Source organism: Canis lupus, chromosome 24 (assembly GCF_011100685.1).
Source record: "Canis lupus familiaris isolate Mischka breed German Shepherd chromosome 24, alternate assembly UU_Cfam_GSD_1.0, whole genome shotgun sequence".
NCBI classification, from domain to species: domain Eukaryota; kingdom Metazoa; phylum Chordata; class Mammalia; order Carnivora; family Canidae; genus Canis; species Canis lupus.
Window position 1 is genome coordinate 22,003,269 of NC_049245.1, and position 20,441 is coordinate 22,023,709.

The 20,441-nt window shown below is 44.2% G+C and overlaps 2 protein-coding genes across 4 annotated transcripts in view; both read left to right on the forward strand.

Annotated features, from left to right (window-relative positions):
* The window catches only part of HCK (HCK proto-oncogene, Src family tyrosine kinase), a 40,259-nt gene extending 28,890 nt beyond the window's left edge, over window positions 1-11,369 (forward strand). For 2 of the 3 annotated variants that reach the window (XM_038571947.1, XM_038571945.1), the window contains 4 exons: window positions 862-938; window positions 6,517-6,670; window positions 7,572-7,703; window positions 10,852-11,369. In XM_038571947.1, the coding sequence (XP_038427875.1) occupies window positions 862-938; window positions 6,517-6,670; window positions 7,572-7,703; window positions 10,852-11,054 (566 nt within the window). In that variant the 3' untranslated portion in view covers window positions 11,055-11,369. The remainder of the gene's footprint in view (window positions 1-861; window positions 939-6,516; window positions 6,671-7,571; window positions 7,704-10,851) is intronic. The other variant, XM_038571946.1, reaches the window with a different exon arrangement.
* Window positions 11,370-19,877: 8,508 nt separating this feature from the next.
* The window catches only part of TM9SF4 (transmembrane 9 superfamily member 4), a 51,416-nt gene continuing 50,852 nt past the window's right edge, over window positions 19,878-20,441 (forward strand). Inside the window, exon 1 of the mRNA XM_038571949.1 lies at window positions 19,878-20,006. The gene's annotated coding sequence lies outside the window, so the exon portion shown is untranslated. The remainder of the gene's footprint in view (window positions 20,007-20,441) is intronic.

The following is a 20,441-nucleotide window of genomic DNA, read 5'->3' on the forward strand; positions in this document are numbered from 1 at the left end:
TAAATACACAGTTCTTCCAGCGCTGTGAAAGCACGGCCCCAGTCAGCCATCCAGACTTAGAAAGTGATCTCGGTCAAAGAAATTGTGATTACCCCCTATCTAGTAATCACCAAGTCATTTTTAAAACACTCAAATTCTAGTTCACAAACACTAGGACTGGTAAATAAAGACTTTTATTTATTTATTTACTTACTTATTTAAAAAAATATTCTATTTATTTATTCATGAGAGACACAGAAAGAGAGGCAGAGACACAGGCAGAGGGAGAGGCAGGCTCCATGCAAGGGGCCCAACGTGGGAATCACACCCGGGAATCCGGGATCACGCCGAGTCAAAGGCAGGTGCTCAACCGCTGAGACACTCAGGCGTCCCTACTTATTTTAGTTTTTAAGATTTTATTTATTTATTCATGAGAGACACACAGAGAGAGACAGAGACATAGGCAGAGGGAGAAGCAGGCTCCATGCAGGGAGTCCGATGTGGGACTTGATTCCAGGACTCCAGGATCACTCCCTGAACCAAAGGCAGATGCTCAACTGCTGAGCCACCCAGGCGTCCCAAAGACTTTTATTTAAATACATTACTATGAAAAAAAAATTACTATGGGGACACCTGGGTGGCTCAGTCGTTGAGCATCTGCTCAGGTCATGATCCCCGGGTCCCCGGATCGAGTCCCACATTAGGCTCCCCGCATGGAGCCTGCTTCTCCCTCTGCCTGTGTCTCTGCCTCTCTGTGTCTCTCATGAATGGATTAATTATTTAATTAATTAATTAATCTTAAAAAAATCCATTACTCTGAACAATTTTAACCATAGACCAAAGCAGTGTGAGCAGTATGTGTTGCTTCTCATCTCCCCATAGGAAGCCTGCTGGATTTCCTGAAAAGTTCAGAGGGCAGCAAGCAGCCATTGCCAAAACTCATTGACTTCTCAGCCCAGGTGAGAGTCTACAGGAGGATGTCAGTGGGGAGGGGACAGGAATTCAATGATTTATTTAACACATGTTTATTGGACAGGCACTATAATAGTGCCAGCAGTAACAGCTAACATGCGCTTAGCACTCCATATGAGTGTACAGTTGACCCTCAAACAACGTGAGTTAGGACTGTGATGGGTCCACCTATAAGCAGATTTTTTTTTTATGAACAGAGTACAGTACTCTAAATGTATGTTCTCTTTCTTATGATTTCCTTAATAACATCTCCTCTCTAGCTGACTTTATGGTAAGGATATGGAGTGTAATACATATAACATACGAAACACATATTTATCAATTGCTTATGGTATTGGTGAGGCTTCTCATCAGCATTAGGGTATTAGTAGTTAAGTTTTGGGGGAATCAGAAGTTATATGTGGGTTTTTCGCTGTGCAGGGGTTGGCACCCCTAGCCCTTACATTGTTCAAGAGTCAAATGTCCACTTTTTTGTATGTGTCTTGCAGATATTAACTCATTTGGTCCTCACATCAACTTTAGACAGTGGGATTTTTAAAAAAAATTTTTTTTTAAATTTATTTATTTATGATAGTCACAGAGAGAGAGGCAGAGACACAGGCAGAGGGAGAAGCAGGCTCCATGCACCGGGAGCCTGATGTGGGATTCGATCCCGGGTCTCCAGGATCGCGCCCTGGGCCAAAGGCAGGCGCCAAACTGCTGCGCCACCCAGGGATCCCCTAGACAGTGGGATTTTTATTATCTATTCTTTTTTTTTTTTTTTTTTAAGATTTTATTTATTGATTTGAGAGAGCATGCACACAAGGAGGGGAGGGCAGAGGGAGAGGAGAAGCAGACTCTATCCCAGGACTCTGGGATCACAACCTGAGCTGAAGGCAGATGTTTAACTGACTGAGCCACCCAGATGCCCCTTTGTTATTTATTCTTATGTAACAGATTCCTCCAAAGCTTAGTAGCTTAAAACAACAGCAGTGTATTATTTCTTGTATGTTGTGTGTTGACTGGGGTTGGTTGGGTGGCTCTTCTGCTCCACGTGATGAGACTGAGGTCACTCGTGTGGATGCATTCTGTTGAGAGCTTGCCTGGGTTAGAATGTCCAACACGGTGGCTCATCCCATGGGGTGTCTCTCCTGTGGCTCCTCATCACTCAGTAGTCCAGCCAGAGCTTTTTTTTTTTTTAATTTATTTATGATAGTCACAGAGAGAGAGAGAGAGAGAGAGAGAGAGAGAGAGGCAGAGACATAGGCAGAGGGAGAAGCAGGCTCCATGCACCGGGAGCCCGACGTGGGATTCGATCCCGGGTCTCCAGGATCGCGCCCTGGGCCAAAGGCAGGCGCTAAACCGCTGCGCCACCCAGGGATCCCCAGCCAGAGCTTCTTTATAGCATGGTAGCTAGGTTCCAAGAGGGAGGGTTCCCAGGGGCTAAGCCCTAATGTGCAAGTACTTGTGAATCTTCTGCTCCCATCATGTTTGCTAGTTTCATTGGCCAAAGTATGGCCCATGGCCCAGCCCCAGGTCAGTGTGGGAGGAGGCTGCACAAGGGCATGAGTCTCAGGAGGCACAGTCCATTGGGGGTCACCAATGTAACAGTCCACCCACAGGTAGGAAATTGTCATCCCGTTTTACAGAATAGGAAAGTAAGGCATCGAAAAGAAGTTGAGTATAGATGAGGAAACTGAGGCCCAGTGAGGTGAAGTAGTTTGCCTAAATTACTGTGTTGATGTCAGGGGATCCAGCGGTGAATGAAATGGAGAGTATTTCTGTCCTCCCAGAGTTTATAGACATTAGACAACTGAATCTCCAAGACACCCATTATGCAAGTGGTCCCGGCTCAGTGTTGAAGGATGCAGTATCCAGCAAAATAAATAATGTATACAAACCCCAGGAACACTTCTTAAAATCCCATTTTCTCTCTCATCTTCCTCTCACTCTCTTCAGCTCCTCTTACCCCCGGCTTGAGTGCTTTTCGCATCTGTCCTCTCTCATCCTCTCCTCTCTGTGGGAAAACAGGAGAAGAAAGGGATGCTGTGGGAGGACATGGCTGGAGTGTTCAGCCTGGTCCAGGAGCAACCCAAGAAGGCTTCCCAGAGGAACTGGCTTCTGGGCTGAACCCTGAAGGATGAGTGGAAGTTAGGCAGCTGAATTGGAGAGAGGAGGATATTCTAGATGGAAGAAACAGCCAGTGCAAAACCCATGGGGAAAAGCAAAAGAACTGAGCCTGGGCAGCTGGTACCTGGGGCTGGCATAGATAAGAGGGGTGTAGTTTGCAGCCAAGAGGGTGTTAAGGGAAACGGCCTAAGGCGGTGCCTTCTAGAGATCCCTAATGCAGAACTCATTTGAGTATGCAAATCCCAGGAGAAGGAGGGAATGTCCAGTGGTATTTAAAAAAGGCTTTAAATTTTGGAATCTGAAATGCCAGAGGCATATGGAAATCAAGACATTTTCACTTGAATGGGCCACATCCCTAGGGAAACAATAGCCTGGCCTGTAACTAAATTATAACCATCAAACTGGCAGAAATGTTGTTGGGGGAGAGTCAGGCTGGGCAAGGCCATTCTCCCTGCTTCACAGAGGGGAAGACAGAAGCCAAGGGAGGGAAAGAAGTTCCTGGCCCCTGTATGTCCCGGAGCAGAGGGCCCAGGGAGACCAAGAAGGCAACCTGGGGACCAGAGCTTAACCTCCAGTCTGAGAGAGGCAGGTGGTGCAGTAGAATATGCCCCAGTCCTGTCACCCACGTGCTGTGTGGGCTTTGGTGTCTTCATTTGTCAAATGAGGAAATTAGACCACATTTGTGCTTTTCAAGTTCAAAAGTCTTTTATAAAGCCATAACTCTGTTGGTCAAATGAAATCTTACACAGTAGCTGAATATTTTAAAATTTAGGTCAAAACAGCTGCTCTGATTGAAGAGAGTGCTTTTTGCTTTGCCCCCCATACTCCCCCGGAAACCCTGAGGTATCAGCAGGATTCAGTTTGAAGAGCCCCCATGAGGCCCTTCCAGCTCTGATTCTGTGGTTCCCTGATACCATCAGAAGGAAACCCAAGTTTTGTTTCGTTTTTTTTTTCAAACCCAAGTTTTAATGCCCAACATCATGGCAGCCTGCTCGCTGGTCATGAAATGTCACCACTTCATCAAACCCTAGTTCTCAGACCAACCCCTGAGCCCAGTGAACCTCTCCATCATCCATTCAGGTAACAAGCCCTTGAGAAGCAACGCTGTGAAAGTGTAGGGGCTCAGGAGTCACATCGAGTTTTGGTTTTGATCCCAGCTCCGCCTGTGTAGCTTTGAGCAAGTTGCTTAACCTCTCTGAATGCCACCTTCTTCAACAGGGAGCGTTAATAGCCATGACTGAAGTGAATACTTATGTGCCAGTGTTCTACACCTTTGATGTAGGTTTAGAGGATTAATCTTCACATGACCCCTCAGAAGCAGGTTCTATTGTTGTCCTCATTTTACAGAGAAGAAAAGTAAGGTACAGAGGAGTGAAGTAGTTCAGCCAGAGCCCAGGTCCAGCTCCAGAGCTACTTGGGCATTATCCTCTGCAGTCTCCTGAATTGGGTTAACCCCACCTACCCCACTGAGGGCCTGCGAGAATCAATAACGTGAATATCTGCCCACGGGTACTAAAAAAGTGGAAACCAGCAGCATTAGTGCCTGCTCTGCCAAATCCAAGGCCAAAGCTCCAGGTAGAGTGATGGATCAGGGCACAGACTGTGAGCGGGGCTGCCGGGGTTCCACTCCTGGTCTCCACTTGGACCGGTTATTTCTCTAGGATTCAGCCTTCTTGCCTGTAGATGACTCTCCTGGGATGGCTGACAGCAACAGTACCTCCCCCAAAGCGCAGAGCAAATGCTCTTTAAGCTCAGGTATCATCTTGTAACAAATGACTAAGCTACAGTGTCTGCCACTAACATTATACCCTTGTTAGCTGCTCTCTTTGAGGACGCCTGCTAAATCGCCCTGCCCTTCGCCCTCCCCTGCCCAGGCCAGACCTCTCTTCTCCGCCCTGGCTTGCGACTCCAAAAGCAAAATCAGTCTCCAGTTTTTGTTAGAAAGTCTGAAGCCTCACACCTCCGTTCCGGTAGCTATTGGGTGCCCCCTGCTGGCCACGTCTCGCAAGTGCACCACCCGCCTGTCACCTTGAGCAGCCTTGTGTTTGGTTTGTCTTACCAGGCTCCACCCTACCCCCTACTCCCCCCCCCCCCCCCCCCCCGCCACCCCGGTGGGGTGCACCCAGCTCCAGAGCATTGGAGTTCTGCAGTAATTAGAGGCAACATGAGGCAGAAAGCCTGAAAATTCGCAGACTGGTTGGAGTCTGACATTGGGAATTTTCCTGGTGGGATGATCTGGAAAAAGTGTCCCCCCCCCCCCCCACACCTCCTCGGTAAAACAGAGATTGTGATAACGTCTGTCTCAAGGAGCTCGAAGGCCAGTTCGTAAACCATAAGTGCTGTTTTCTGGATGTCTGGGTGTTAATTATAAGCCTCTTTATGAGGGTTAATGAACAAGTCCTTGAAAAAGGTCCCTAAGGAAATACCCCACATCTTTCCATCAGAGGCTTCCAGGCACCCCTTGTGAATAAGAATTCTCCACACAGTCTATTATTCATTCAGCAGCCATGATGACATTCAAATACATCAGACCATGTCAACACTCCTGCTCAAGGACTTCTACCATCTTCCCATTGTGCTCAGAATACTATCCCTTCAACCTCCTCTCCAAATCTAGAAGGTTCATCACAATCAGAAGCCTCCCTCTTAACCTCAGCTCCCCTCCCTCACCTTAGCCCCCATCTCCCTAGGCCAACTTCTGCTCAGCCACCTGTTCCATGAACACCCAAACTCATTCCTACCTCCGGGCCTTTGCACGTGATGTTCTCTCTGCCAGGAATGCTCTTATTTGATACATTTATTATTATCACCACTCAGATCTTTGCTAAAATTTTACCTCCTCAATGCAGCCTTCCCTGACCACTCAATCCAAAACAGCCCTCTACACTTCATGTCCTGCTATCCTGGTTTATCCTTGATGGCATTTACTACTTCTTGTAGGAGCCTTGCTTGGCTCACCACCTGTTTAAATAATATGTCTGGCACCCATGAGGCACTCAGTAGATATTTGTTGAATGAATAAATGAATTTTCCCTACCCAGGCTTGAGGATGAAGGAAGTACAAGAGATACAGCAGAATATGATGTTAACCTAGGTCGTCCCCCAGAAAGAGGGTTGGGAATGAGAGTATCTTATAGTGTTCTGGTGTGTGTGTGTGTGTGTGTGTGTGTGTGTGTCTAGGTCCTGAGGAAATCATGCCATTGTTTTTTCCTCAAAGTAGTATCTGGAAGTCTTGGAACCTCAGAGTAGCCCCTAAAGAGCCTAGGACCTGAGATTCCCCCCAGCCTAGATGAGGGGATAGAGAAATGACAGCAGGATCCTTCCACAAGAAAGGGAAAGCTGGCACACACATTTTCCTGTTTTCTCAAACTTGGATGCTCCTCTTGTATTCTTGGGTGGGACCCATCTTGGGCTGAGCCAGATGTGAAAATGAGGGTGTCTCTGTTTGGGGGGGAGATTGCAGAAGGCATGGCCTTCATTGAGCAGAGGAACTACATTCACCGAGACCTCCGAGCCGCCAACATCCTGGTCTCTGCGTCCCTGGTGTGTAAGATTGCAGACTTTGGCCTGGCGCGTGTCATCGAGGACAACGAATACACCGCTCGGGAAGGTAGGGAGCACTGCCAGGGGACCCAGAGGACCCACCTGGATGAGTTGTGAGAGTTGACAGTTAAGATATGTGTCTGTCTCCATATTAGCTGTGTGTTATTAAGCTTGATGGATTCCTTCTGGATAGAGTGTCCTGGCCCATAGACTCTGATCAATTCTAGACCGAGTTCGCCAAGCACATGTTGAAATTAAGGGTGAGAGCAACTTTATGCATAATAGACAAAAACCGGGAAGAATCCAAATATCCATGAGTAGTGGAACAGATATATAAATTGTGGTGCATTCATGCAATATAATGTGACGCAGCAATGAAAAATTACAAACCAATGCCCCATGTAACAAAATGGTTGGCTCTCACGGACAGAATATTGAAATGAAAGAGATCAGACTCCCCAAAAAGCAGATGCTGGACAGCTCCACTTTTATAAAATTCAGAAACAGGCAAACTCTTGTATGAATAGCAATGATTCATAACAGCCAAAAAAGTGGAAGAAACAAGAGCATATTGTTCGGCCACAAGAAAGGGGTGAAGTACTGAGCTACGTGCTGACCGTGGAAAAACTTTCAGAACATCATGTTAAGTGACAAAGACTGCATATTGTATGATTCCATTTATATGAGTCCTCAAGGACTCTACTCTTCAGAATCTGTAGTTCGCTGGGGTATCGGCTGAATCAACCAGGTGGCACGGAGTGTCAGCTCCCCCAGCACGCACCCCTCTGCCCACTCCTCTCCACACTAGACACCTGTCCTCAGACACACACCCCTTGCTTCTGTGGAGACCAGATTGAGGACAAATGTTAGCAGCTGTGCCCCTGTCCTATCTATTCCCTCACCCTAGCAGACACCCAGGCCTGACTGTTCCCAGACTCTTCCTGACTCTGCCCTGTCCAACCCCACAGGGGCCAAGTTCCCCATCAAGTGGACAGCTCCTGAAGCTATCAACTTTGGCTCTTTCACCATCAAGTCAGATGTCTGGTCCTTTGGTGTTCTGCTGATGGAGATCGTCACCTACGGCCGGATCCCTTACCCAGGTAGTGAAGGGGGCATCAGCTGGTAGCTGCTTCCATGGTCCAACCTGGGTCTCTTCTGTTGTCAGTGTGTCCATTCAGACAGTTCTTGATCCTTGCCCTCAACCACCCCACACCTGCCCCATCTCAGTTAAAGGTACCACCATCCACTTAGTTTCTTTTTTTTATTTTAAGATTTTATTTATTTATTTGACAGAGAGAGAGAGCAGAGAGGAGCATCAGAGAGAAAGAGGGAGGGAGAATCAGGCTCCCCACTGAGCAGGGAGCCTTATGCGGGGCTCCATCCCAGGATCCTGGGATCATGACCTGAGCTGACGGCAGATGCTTAACCAACTGAGCCACCCAGGCTCCCCCACCGGGTTTCTTAAGCTGAAAATCTGGGGGCTTGCTTGGCCCTTCCTTTTCTCTCACCCCTTACTACATCGAAACAATCCCAAGGTTCTGGCCACTTGACTCCAAAATACAGGCTTACTTCTAATTCCACTGCCTCCACTCTCATTCAGGCCGATATCATCTCCAACCTTGATGGTGTGGTGGCCTCCTATGCAGTCTCCCTGCTTTCTCCCTTCTCCCCCATAGGCCATTCTCTCCTGAGGCCAGAAGGATCCTTCTAGGATTGTGAAACAGATCTTGTCCCTTCTCTACCTCTCTTTAATGGTCTCCCACCATAATTGGGACATAATCTCAAACTTCTAATTATGGCCTGCAGGTCCTGGATGATCCAGCCCCTGCCTATTTCTCCAGCTTCATCTCATTCTGTACCCCACCAGGCAGTCATCTAAAGTATCATACATCCCCCGCTTCTCATTCATAAGACCCCATACAGTCTCATTCATAGCATTCATTGCAATTGATAAGTAGTATTTGTTTAATATTTTTCCCACAGGACACTGAGCTCTATGAGGCCAGGAATCATGTCTATATTCCTCACTAGTATATGTGCACTGCCCACCTCTGTGCTTGGCACATGGTGGGTGCTTAATAACTACTTGTTGAATGGATGAATTTATTGCCATGCCTATGGGCAACACCCTATGCTGAGTAGACCATGTAGGTACAAAGATATACCCAATGTGTATGTAGATTGCCTGAGACTCCATAAATAATGTTATTCTCTGTTCCTTTCTGGTTGAGATGTCTCTTGGGTATCTATAGCCAGAACACTGGGGAGAAGGAGAAAGGCAGATCCTTGACTTTGTATATAAACCATCCTGAATTTGAATCTTGCCCCATCAACAATCACACTTTGAGAAATTCACTTCACTTCTCCTACCCTAGCGTCTTCACCTTTAAAAATATGGGTAATGCTATCTACTTTGCAGAAGTGGTTGTGAAGATTAGAAATAAAAGGCATAGATAGTTGGTTCATTCATCATTATTATCAGATTTCTCCTGTGTGTTATGCATGGAGGATATAGTGAGATGAGCACATTCTAGCCTGGAGGAACATGCATACACATTCTCAACTGGAGATCACTGCTGAGTAGAAAATGAAGCAGGGCGTGTGAGAGGGAGTGAATGGAGCACCTATGGTGCTCCCCGCTCCTGTCAGAGCAGGTCCTATTTGAGTTGAAAGACAGCTTAGTGAAGAACTAGGGAAAAGATCCCAGGTAGAAGGCACTGCTAGCTCTTTGGCCTTGAAGTGTGCCTGAAGAAAAAGCAAGGAAGCCTGGTAGCTGGAGACAAGGAATGAGAGCAGATGGTAAACGAGGAGGTCATCAGGGGCCAGATCTGTAGGGCCCATGGTCATGGTGAAGAGTGTGGACTGTGGATGTTAGTCTAAGTGTATGGAAGCCATGGGAGGGGAAGTGGCATCATCTGATTTCCATCTTTAAGTGAAGCTTTGGTTCATTCAGCATGGGAGTGGATTGGGGGCTGGGGGAGAAGGTAGCAGTCGCAGCAGTGGGACAGGAAGAAGTGATGGAGACAGAGGTAAGTGGATGGATTGATACTATGTTTCAAAATAAGTAAAAATGTGACTTGGTGATATGGAAGGTGAGAGAGAGAGAAAGAGAGAGAAGAATCAAGGTTGATCCTCTTGGTTTTAATTGAGCAGCCAGGTGGGTGATGGTCTGGGGGTAGAAATTCAAGAGTTCTGTTTTGGCCCTGTTAAAATTGAGGTGACTTGTAAAGATCCAAGTAAAGATGTTCAGGGAAGCACTTGGATATATGAGTTTGGATCTCTAGACTGTTAATAGAAAATTGGGCATCATAGACATGTAGATGTGTGCATGTGTTTATTTTTAATGTTTTAATTTAAATTCGATTTGCCAACATTATAGTATAACATCCAGTGCTCATCTCATCACTTGTCCTCCTTTTTTTTTTAAGATTTTATTTATTCATGAGAGATATACAGAGAGAGAGAGAGACAGAGACAGAGACATAGGTAGAGGGAGAAGCAGGCTCCCTATTGGGAGCCCGATGCAGGACTTGATCCCAGGACCCCAGGATCATGCGCTGAGCCAAAGGCAGACACTGAACCACTGAGTCACCCAGGCGTCCCATCACTTGCCCTCCTTAATGCCTGTCACCCTAGAAGACTGTTCTTAAGGATATCTCACATAAACTTCAATGGAACAAGGAAATAGTCCCACTCACAGAGTGACATTGAGATAGACTTCCTGTTTTGTCTTGAGAGTACATCAGTAAAAACCAGGCAATGGGTTATGGAACCTATATCCATTAGGAAGCATTAGGCCATAAGTAACAAAATAATAAAGAGTGGTGGAAACAATAGGCAAGTGATTGGTCTCCGTGACAAGGAGTCTGGCATTGGTGACTGGCTGCTTCAGGCACTCAACAGCACTCAGGACTCTAGGTTAGCTTGTCTGTGATGGTCTTCCCTGGGAGGCTGCGCAGCTCCAAAGATCATGTTGTCTCTCAGTGTCGTAGGAAAGAAGAAGGGTGTATCTTCCAAGGGAGGAACACTTTTCCTGGCAGTCTCCTGGGAGAATGCTTCTCAGCTCTCATTGGTCCAAACTGGGTGCCATGCTCCTGCCCTAGTAGGAGAGTCTGGGACGGGGTTCCTGGCTTTCATAGTGGGAAGGGCTCAGCTCCCTGGGGAGGTGGGAAGTGATGGTTGCTGGAGAGGCACCTGGGGTTTCCCTGTCCCAATCCTTCCCTTTTTAATTCCACGGCTCCTTCTCAGGGATGTCAAACCCTGAGGTGATCCGGGCACTGGAGCGCGGATACCGGATGCCTCGACCAGAGCACTGCCCTGAGGAGCTCTACAACATTATGACACGCTGCTGGAAGAACCGCCCTGAGGAGCGGCCCACCTTTGAATATATCCAGAGTGTGCTGGAGGACTTCTACACAGCCACTGAGAGCCAGTACCAACAGCAGCCATGATGGGAGGAACCAGGGCGGGGCCAGGTACCCAGCTGATGCCATCTGTCTGGTACCTGCTCACCCTTCCCATCCCCAGACACCCCACCTCGTTCCAGTCCACAGTTCCTCGTCTGTCAAGTGGGTGGGTTGAACTGGACAATCTCTTTTTGACTCTAGCAATCTATAATCCGCCATCCTCAGGAGACCCCAAGTTGATATTTCTATTGCCTAGGACAGCTGGATTCCAGTTACAGCTGTGCTTTGGATGGAAAACTTTTAAAAATAATGAAATAAATATTTAAATAAAAGATATGAATGCTAAAGCCTTTACTGACAGATCGGCTTGTCTTGTCCTGCCAGTTCCTGAATATCTATTCGCCTTTTGCTGGATGATGAGTCAGAAAGGGGAAAGGGACCCTTCCAAAAACCGGTAGTATGAAGAGAAATGGGGTCTAAGTCTCCCAAGGTTTCTAACTGCCCCAAAATAGTCCCTGTATGTGTTCATTTCCTATGGCTTCTGTAACATATGACCACAAACTTGGTGGCTTAAAATACAAATTCATTACCTTACAGTTCCAGAGGTCAGATGTCTGAAATGGGTTTAGCAGGGCTATGTGCATTTGGAGCCTCTAGGGGAGAATTCACTTCCTTGTCTTTTCCGGCTTCTACAGGCTGATATGTTCCCTGACTCATTCTTCTCTTACACTCATCACTCCAAACTGCTTGACATCACATCTCCCACTTTGAGTCTGTCTACTGCCTCCCTATTTCTCTTGTAAGGACACCTGTTGGTACATTGGGCCCACCTCGATAATCCAGACTAACGTTTCCATTTCAAAATCCTTAATCACATCTACAAAGCCTCTTTTGCTACGTAAGGCAACACATTCATAGGTTCCAAGGATTAGGACAGTGACATCGTGGGCAAGGAGGAGGGGCATTATTCTGCCTATCACACTGGCACTGGGATGCCAGTGGGGTTTTATCTCCAAAGAGCTTGAGTTTGCCAAAATTATAGGAATGATTTTTTCATGATTGGGGCTCTGATTTTCCTGACAACCCACACTGATACATGAGCTAGTTAGTCTGGGTCCCCCCAAGGGCTGCAGGGCTGTCCACAGTCTGGGCATTTCCCATGCCCAAGCAGCCATCATGGTTATTAAGATGGTACCCACCATTGTAGGAATACCAGGGTCTAGAGATGTGGCTGCTGAGAGGTATCTGGTAACTTGCATGGGAAGCTCTCAGTAGAGGAGGAGATATGGGAAGAAAGCAGAGAAGACAAGGAGGCAGTGAGCCCTTCTTTCATATCTTCTCAGCTGAAAGCATTAGCTTTTGTTGTAAGGGGAATTATGGGAAGAGGTGGACAGTGAGAGGATTCCTTTCTATATTATTGCATCCCCTGAAGAATTTACATCTCAGCACCTGCCAGGGTCTCCTGAAACCCTATACTGAATTGGTTCTGTACCTCTGAGAAGCACAGAGGAACTGAGTATAAGCAGTGTAAAATGAAGCTAGCAGTGTTTCAACGTACCTAGTTGGTAACTGAATTTCTCTCCTGCTTTCTCATTTGGGATGTGTCTTTGGGTATCTGAAAGCAGAGCTCAGGCTCCTACAGTAGGAATTTCCACTCATGATTTGTGGTACATTGTTCAGTAATCCATACGAGGGAGCCTTTTGCTACACGGAAAAGACCAGGAGTCAATTCCCATCCTCTTGCTCTTTTAGTTTACACTGTCCTGTGCTGTGATTTATCCCTCGGGCCACAGGAAAGATAGATTAAAACATGAGGACAGATACAACACCAAAGCACAATCCATGAAAGAAAATATTGATAAATCAGACTTTACTAAAATTAAAAACTCTGCTCTGAGAAAGATACTGTTAAGAAAATGAAAAGAAAACCTTCAATCTGGGAGAAAATATTTGCAAAATATATCTAATAAAAGACCAATATCCCAAATATACAAAGAACCCTTAAAAGCCAAGAATAAGAAAACAAACAACCCACTAAAGACATAGTCCAAGACGTGAACAGACACCTCACAAAAGAAGATATGCCGAAGGCAAATAAGCATATGAAAAGATGCTCAACATTATATATCATTAGAGAAATACAAATTAAAATAACAATGAGATACCACTGCACACTACTCAGAATGGCCAAAATCCAAACACTGACAACACCAAAAGCTGACAAGGACATGGAGCAACAAGAACTCATTCATTGCTGGCAAGAATGCAAAATGGTACAGCCACTCTGGAAGACATTTGATAGTTTCTTACACAACTAAATATAGTCTTACCACACAATCCAGTAATTGTACTCCTTGATATTTACTCAAGCAGGTTGAAAACTTTTGTCCAGAGGCAGCCTGGATGGCTCAGTGGTTTAGCGTCTGCCTTCAGCCCAGGGCGTGGTCCTGGAGACCCGGGATCGAGTCCCATGTCGGGCTCCCTGCATGAAGCCTGCTTCTTCTTCTGCCTGTGTCTCTGCCTCTCTCTGTGTGTCTCTCATGAGTAAATAAATATTTTTTAAAAAGAAGAAAAAAAAAGAAAACTTTTTCCACATAAAAACATACACACTAATGTTTGTAGCAGCTTTACTTATAATTGTCAAAATTTGAAAGCAACCAAGATGTCCATCAACAAACTATGGTATATCCATACGATGGAATATTGTTCAGTGGTCAAAAGAAACAAGCTATCAAGACATGGAAGAAACCTACATGCACATAGCTGAGTAAAAGAAACCAACCTGAAAAGGTTGTAGGATTCCAGCTCTAGAACATTCTAGAAAAGTCAAAATTGCAGAGATAATAAAAAGATTGGTGGTTGCCAGGGGTTTGGCAGAGAGGGAGAGATGAATAGAATGGAATATAGGGGATTTTTATGGTAGTGAAGCTATTTTGTATGATACTCTTAATGGTAGATAAATCTGTCAAAACTCAGTGTACGACACAAAGAGTGAATCCTCATGTGAACCAAGGACTTAGGTTAATAATGATAATAGGCTCATCAACTGTAACATATGTAGCACACTAAGGCAACATGTTAATAATAGAGGAAACTGGGAACTGGATGAGAGGGTATAACGGTAATTTTGGTAATTTTGTGTTTTCTATTCATCCTTCTGTAAACCTAAAACTTCTCTAAAAAAATAAAGTCTGTTAAATAAAAAAGCAAACAAAAACATGGAGATAAATTTTGTGCCACCAATACTTTGAGAAAACTGATGCACTCCTCCCCTGGAAGGTGGCAAAGGAAGGCACAAATAAGGTGCCTCCACTCTAAGTATCAATGACTTGCTGTAATCTAGTATCCAGCTGTGGCTTTGAGTCTAAATATAGGGAAAGGATTTGTTTCATTTTTCCCTTGTGAATTGCAGTAAAACTACCTCCTTATTCCCTGACCTGGGTCCTCAGTTTTGATATGTGTCTATCCTCATCACAGTATATTTTGACATAAGGTTATATCAATTTGCATTCCATTTGCATCTCTTCCCTTTTGGGAGTTGGCAATGACTGCTAGTTGTCGCCATTTCCACATTCCTCCTTCTTCCAGAGAAACAATATTTTTATCAGGGGGTGTGTGACTACCCAGAATGAAGGCTGCACTTCCCACTCCCTCTTGCAGCTAAGTGAGGCCAGGTGATTAAGTTCTGAACAATGGGTTGTAAGTGGAAGTGTGTTAAAACATCTTTCAATATCCTCCCTTAAAAGACAACTGATGTGGACACTTTGCTCCTTATTTTTCATCTCTTCCTCTATCTTGGTGCCTAGAATGTGCATGTGAAGGCTGGAGCTCTAGCTATCATATTGGACCCTGAGGAACATGAATTAACTCTAGGGATGGCAAAGCCAGATGGGGCCTAGATATCTGACAATATTTTAAGCACAGCCAGCACAGCAACTAGAAGGGTCTTCCAGACTTTTACTTCAGAGAGTGTGGAATGCACTGTCAGTATCCCTTAAAGTGGGCTAGATTTTTTTAGCTGCCATTAATTCCACCACTGTGAGTCTAAGGGCTCTTTTCCTAACGCTGCAGAAAGCCTCAGCTGCCAGTGTTCTCAGAAGGTCAAGTGCTGAGAAATTAACCTTCTCTTGGATAAATCCTCACTAACGACTTTTGGAAGTTGGTGTATAAATATCCCAGCTCCCTTGCTCTTTTAGTGGGATAACTGTGAGGTGTGTGTTTGGGGTTGTTTTCTAGAGTTTTCCCATAGGATTACACTTCAGTTACTCACAGAGGTAACTTGCTTGACAACATACCCTCTCCAAGTATAGCTCTGACATGACTGTGGGTTGATAGTTTTATTTATATTCATGAATAAAATGAAAATGAAATAATGAAGATGTACACTGGAACTTCAGTCATTAGTCAAGGACATGACCAACTTTTTTCCTAACTCAGGTAAGAGTTTCAAATACTGTCACATTTTTGTGTGTAACAGCTACAGATACAACACACTTAACGTTGAATCTGCACTACTGGCTTTTTCTTTAGCATGCTAAGTCTAGACCAGGGCATGGGAAACTAGGGCAGACTAGACTATGTTTTATTGGAACACAGCGACACCCATTATTTGTTGTCTGTAGTGGCTTTTGTACTGCAAGGCAGGGTTGAGAATTATGACACAATCACACAATCTACAAAGCCTAACATATTTTACTACCTGGCCCTTTACAGAAAATGTTTGCTAGCAAAATAAATATTCAAGCTCTGATTTGTAGCATTTGCTGATTTGGGGTGGTATAAATATTCCCACCATTGCCAATTTCAAGCTACCAACCAACCAGAACTGCATTATGACTTTCACAAGCCTTAGGCACTTTTGTGTGTGTGTGTGTGTGTATTTTTTTATTTCAATATCTACATATTTAATATATAAATTACTTATTTATATATAATAATAGTACATATTAAAACTTTCAAAAAAAAAACTTTCCCTCCAACCCCAAAATTCATGTTTTCCTTCTGATTTTAAAAGAAATTGATTTTGGGGCACCTGGGTGGCTCAGTCAGTTAAGCATCTGCTTTCAGCTCAGGCATGATCCAGGGTCCTGGGATTGAGCCCTGCATTTGGGCTTTCTGCTCAGTGGGGAGCCTGCTTCTCCCTCTCCCTCTGCCTGCTGCTCCCCCTGCTTGTGCTCTCTCTCTCTCTCTGTCAAAATCTTTTTAAAAAATAAAGAAATTAATTTCTTTTCATGGCCTCTAAAAGTGGAGTGGGCCTTGTATATGTGCCTACTGCATTAATGGATAAGCTGGCTCTGCTACCAATTCAATGCTACTGAGCTCAGAATGGGGGAAAGATGTGCAGTAGTACACCATTTCATAATATTTCTATCATACAGATAAAATAGGTATGAACAACCTCAAGAGCATAGATAATATTAGTATATGTGCTGCCGAAGCGAGCACAAGAGCATAGATAATAGTAAAATATAGTAAAATGATTAAGTGGTAGAGTTTCATATTTTTTATTTTAATATCATTTATTTAATTTAAAATTTACATAACTTAATTTTCAATAATGCCTACAGCCAACAATTGGCTTACAAAATTCCAAAAAATTTAACTATTGGCACTTGCAAACAGTATAAGCCAGCTCTTGTACATCATTGCCTTCTGGTGTCCCTTCACCTCTCCAATAAACTACTTTGACTTGAATCCTTGTCTCAGAATTGGCTTCTAGGGAAACCAAGCTAAGACAGAGGAAAGTAAGCTTCCAACTTGTTAAGCCACTATTATTTTGGTGGGAGGGGGGATGGTTCTTCTTTATAGCTGGATCTTTTCCCAACTGATACACTGAGGCTTGAGATCAATTCCTAATGTAAACATGCAAAAAAATTTTTGAGCACATACTTAATAGGAACACAGTTGGTAACAACATAAATCCAGTCCAGGTTTTGATGGGAGATAGACAATAACAAATGACCAAGTTATATCTGTATCTATATGTGGCCAGGGAACACATCTCTGAGAAGGTGATAGCTGAGCTGAGACCCAAACATGAGAAGGAGCTAACAAAACAAAATGCTGAGAGAAGAGTATTCTGGACAGAAGGAACTTCAAGTGCAAAGGTCCTGAGGTGCAGATAAGCAGGGCCAGGGATATCTATGTGGCTGGAGCCCAGTGAATGACGGGGCAAATGGTAGAAGACAAACTTGATCACGCAGGACCTTGTAGGCCATGGTGAGGACTTGAGATTTTATGTTATCACAATGCCTGTTAAGTGAAGAATCAAGATTAGAGGTGACAGGGATAGCAAGCAGTAGGAAGCCACATAGAAGGCTTCCAGAGAGGCCTCATGGACAGGGGGTGGGGGTGTGAAGGAAGGATGGCACAGTGGATTGTTACAAAATGACCTCAACAAATCATACCCCCCTGAATTCATGCCCTTGTGTGGTCTCTTCCCACTCTGACTCTGGACTGACCTTGTGACTTTTTTTGACCCATAGAATATGGCAGAACTGATGCTGTGGGAGTTCTGAAGCTTAGACCTTAGGAGGCCTTGCAACTTTCACTCACCGCCATGAACCTGAGACCGTCCTTGAGGATGAGCGCCCGCATGGAGAGAGAGGCCTTGCTGACAGCCAGCACCAAACACTCAGGCATAAGAAGCCACCATGCACCCTACAGCCCCAGCTGAACCATCTGCTAAAAATACGTGAGAGATCCCAGGTAAGACTATCAGAATGGCCCAGACTGCCAACTCACAGAGTCAAGAGAAATAATAAATTATTGTTGTTTTGAGCCACTGAGTTTTATAGTGGGTTATTTAACAACAAATAACTGAAATAAATGTGAAAAGAACACAGGTATCTCCTTGGAGATACCTGAGGATCAGATTTGCCCTAAACCCCAGCTCTACCTTCCCATTCTCCTTGGAGAAGCATTTCTGCAGGTACCGGGAACTACATGCCCTGGTGTTACTATAAGAGCCCTTTGATTTGGGCTTGGTTTTGTCTGTCTGGTTGTACAGCAGAGGCATGGACACAACTTAATGGATTTTAGTCTGGCCTTAGACCCCTTCTAATTCATCAGGTTACTTGTCCAGTTTCCTTAATTCTCTTTATCTTAGCCTCTTCATCATTCTAGATGAGAAGGCCCACCCTGCTGACCACAAAACAATAACAGCAAACACATATATTGCACTTACCGTGTGACAGACACTATTCTAAGCTTTTGACATATATTAACTTATTCAGTACATATAACCATCATATGAAGTAAGGTCTTTTATGAGGAAGTCAAAGTTTAGAGAGGTTAAGAAACTTGCCCATCTTCACTTCCATTAGGATGGTTATTATTAAAAATAACAGAAAATATCAAGTGGTGATGAGGATGTGGAGAAATTGGAACCCTTGCGCATTGCTGGTGGGATTTTAAAATGGTGCAGTGACTGTGGAAAACAGTATGGTAGTTCCTCAAAAAGTTAAACATAGAATTACCACATGATTCAGCAATTTCATTTCTTCATATATACTCAAAGCATTGAAAGCAGGGACTGGAACAGATTACTTGTATACCAATGTTCACAGAAGCATTATTCACAATAGCCAAAATGTGCAAACAACCCAAATGACTTAAAAAGAAGGAAATTCTGATACATGGTACAACATAGATGAAACCTGAGGACATTATGCTAAATGAAATAAACCATATACAAAAGGACAAATATTGCATGATTCCATTTATATGAGGTATCTAGAATAGGCAAATTCATAGAGACACAAAACAGACTAGTTGTTACCAAGGGTTGGGGGTAGCCTTAATGGGGAGTTAGTTTTAATGGGCACAGAGTTTCAGTTTGGGATGATGAAAAGGTTCTGGAGATGGATGGTGGTGATGGCTGCACAATATCATTAATGTAGTTGATACCACTGAACTGTACACCTAAAAGTGATTAAAATGGTAAATTTTATATGATATAAATTTTACCACAATAAAACGTTTTCAAGAAGAAATGTGTCCTTGTCACGGAGCTATTGGGCGGTGGAGATAGGATCTGAACCTGGGCAGTCTAGCTCTAGGATTCTGGTGTATGTTACTGAAAGAGATTGAGATATGAAAGCCTTCCAGGGAAATAGAAAATACAAGGAATAATAGAAATAGAAATACTGAGGAATGATAGGTCATTCATGGAGTTTTGCTCCTTATCAGTCATCCCTCTTCATGTGTCTAGAAATCGTAGGAAGCATCCAGGATTCAATCACCAGAAGAACTGATTGCAAGTTTGGGATCTATGGCTTACTAGCTATGTGACTCCAGGCAAATCTCTCCTAGGTTATCAATCTTTCCGCACCCTTGGGGATGATAACTGTTCTGCTATTCTTCAGGATGGTTTTGTGAATCCTAAGAGTTAACAGATGTGTGTTTCAATTATCTACTGCAGCATGGGAAACCACTCCAAAATCTTAAACAACTGGGCTCGGCTGGGCAGTTTTTCTGTTCCATATGATGTTAATGAGGATATTCATGTGGCTGCATTCAGCTGGCAGTTCAGCTTGGGTTGGAATGTCCAAGATGACTTCATTTACATGTGTAGTACTCAGCTGGAGTTTCTAGAATATCTTGAGGAGTTGGTTGGGCCTCCCTCCCTCTCCATGTGATTCTCCCACGGGGTAGCCAGAGAGTGGAAGACAGTAGAAGCAGAAGCCACCAAGCCTCTTATGGCTTAGTCCAGAACTAGCAGAGTCAGTTGTACCACATTCTTTGGTCAAAGCAAGTAACATGACCAGCCAGATTCAAAGGAAAGAGAAATAGTCTACCTCCTGATAGAGGAAACAGCGTGATCACCCAAAGATGGGAAGACTTGTTGGCGGCCATCTTTGTGGACAGTCCACTACATTGGCACCCATAGGTGGGGGTCAGAGTTCAACTGTCCCCTGCGAAGAGATAGGACTAGATGAAAGTCTTACGAATGGCTTTGGCATAATGCTAAGGACTGTGGCACACAGCAAATGCCCAGTAAGTACTGATTTTTTTTAATCATCATTATTCTTTTAACAACCTTTTGAAACAGTTACTGGTAGCACTGGTACTGTATCCACTTTACGGGGATACATGGAATAAATGAACTTTCTGGTCTCTCCCAATTTTAACACCATGACTCTTTGAGTCCCTTTCCAAATATTGTAAATTGAGGCTTAGGAAGATTTACTTCAGTCACACTTTTAGCTAACCAGACCATGGTGTAGTCCACATTCACAGATATCTTCCTCCACTAAATACGCTGCTTTTCATACATTCCTTTGATAAGTAGTGTATTGTACTGGGCACCTACCATCTACCCAAAGAAGTATACATAAGTATATAAGACAATTATTTATTGAATACACGCTATGTAACGTCATTGAATCCTCATCATAAACCTATTATAATTCCTTACCTATTTTGCAAATG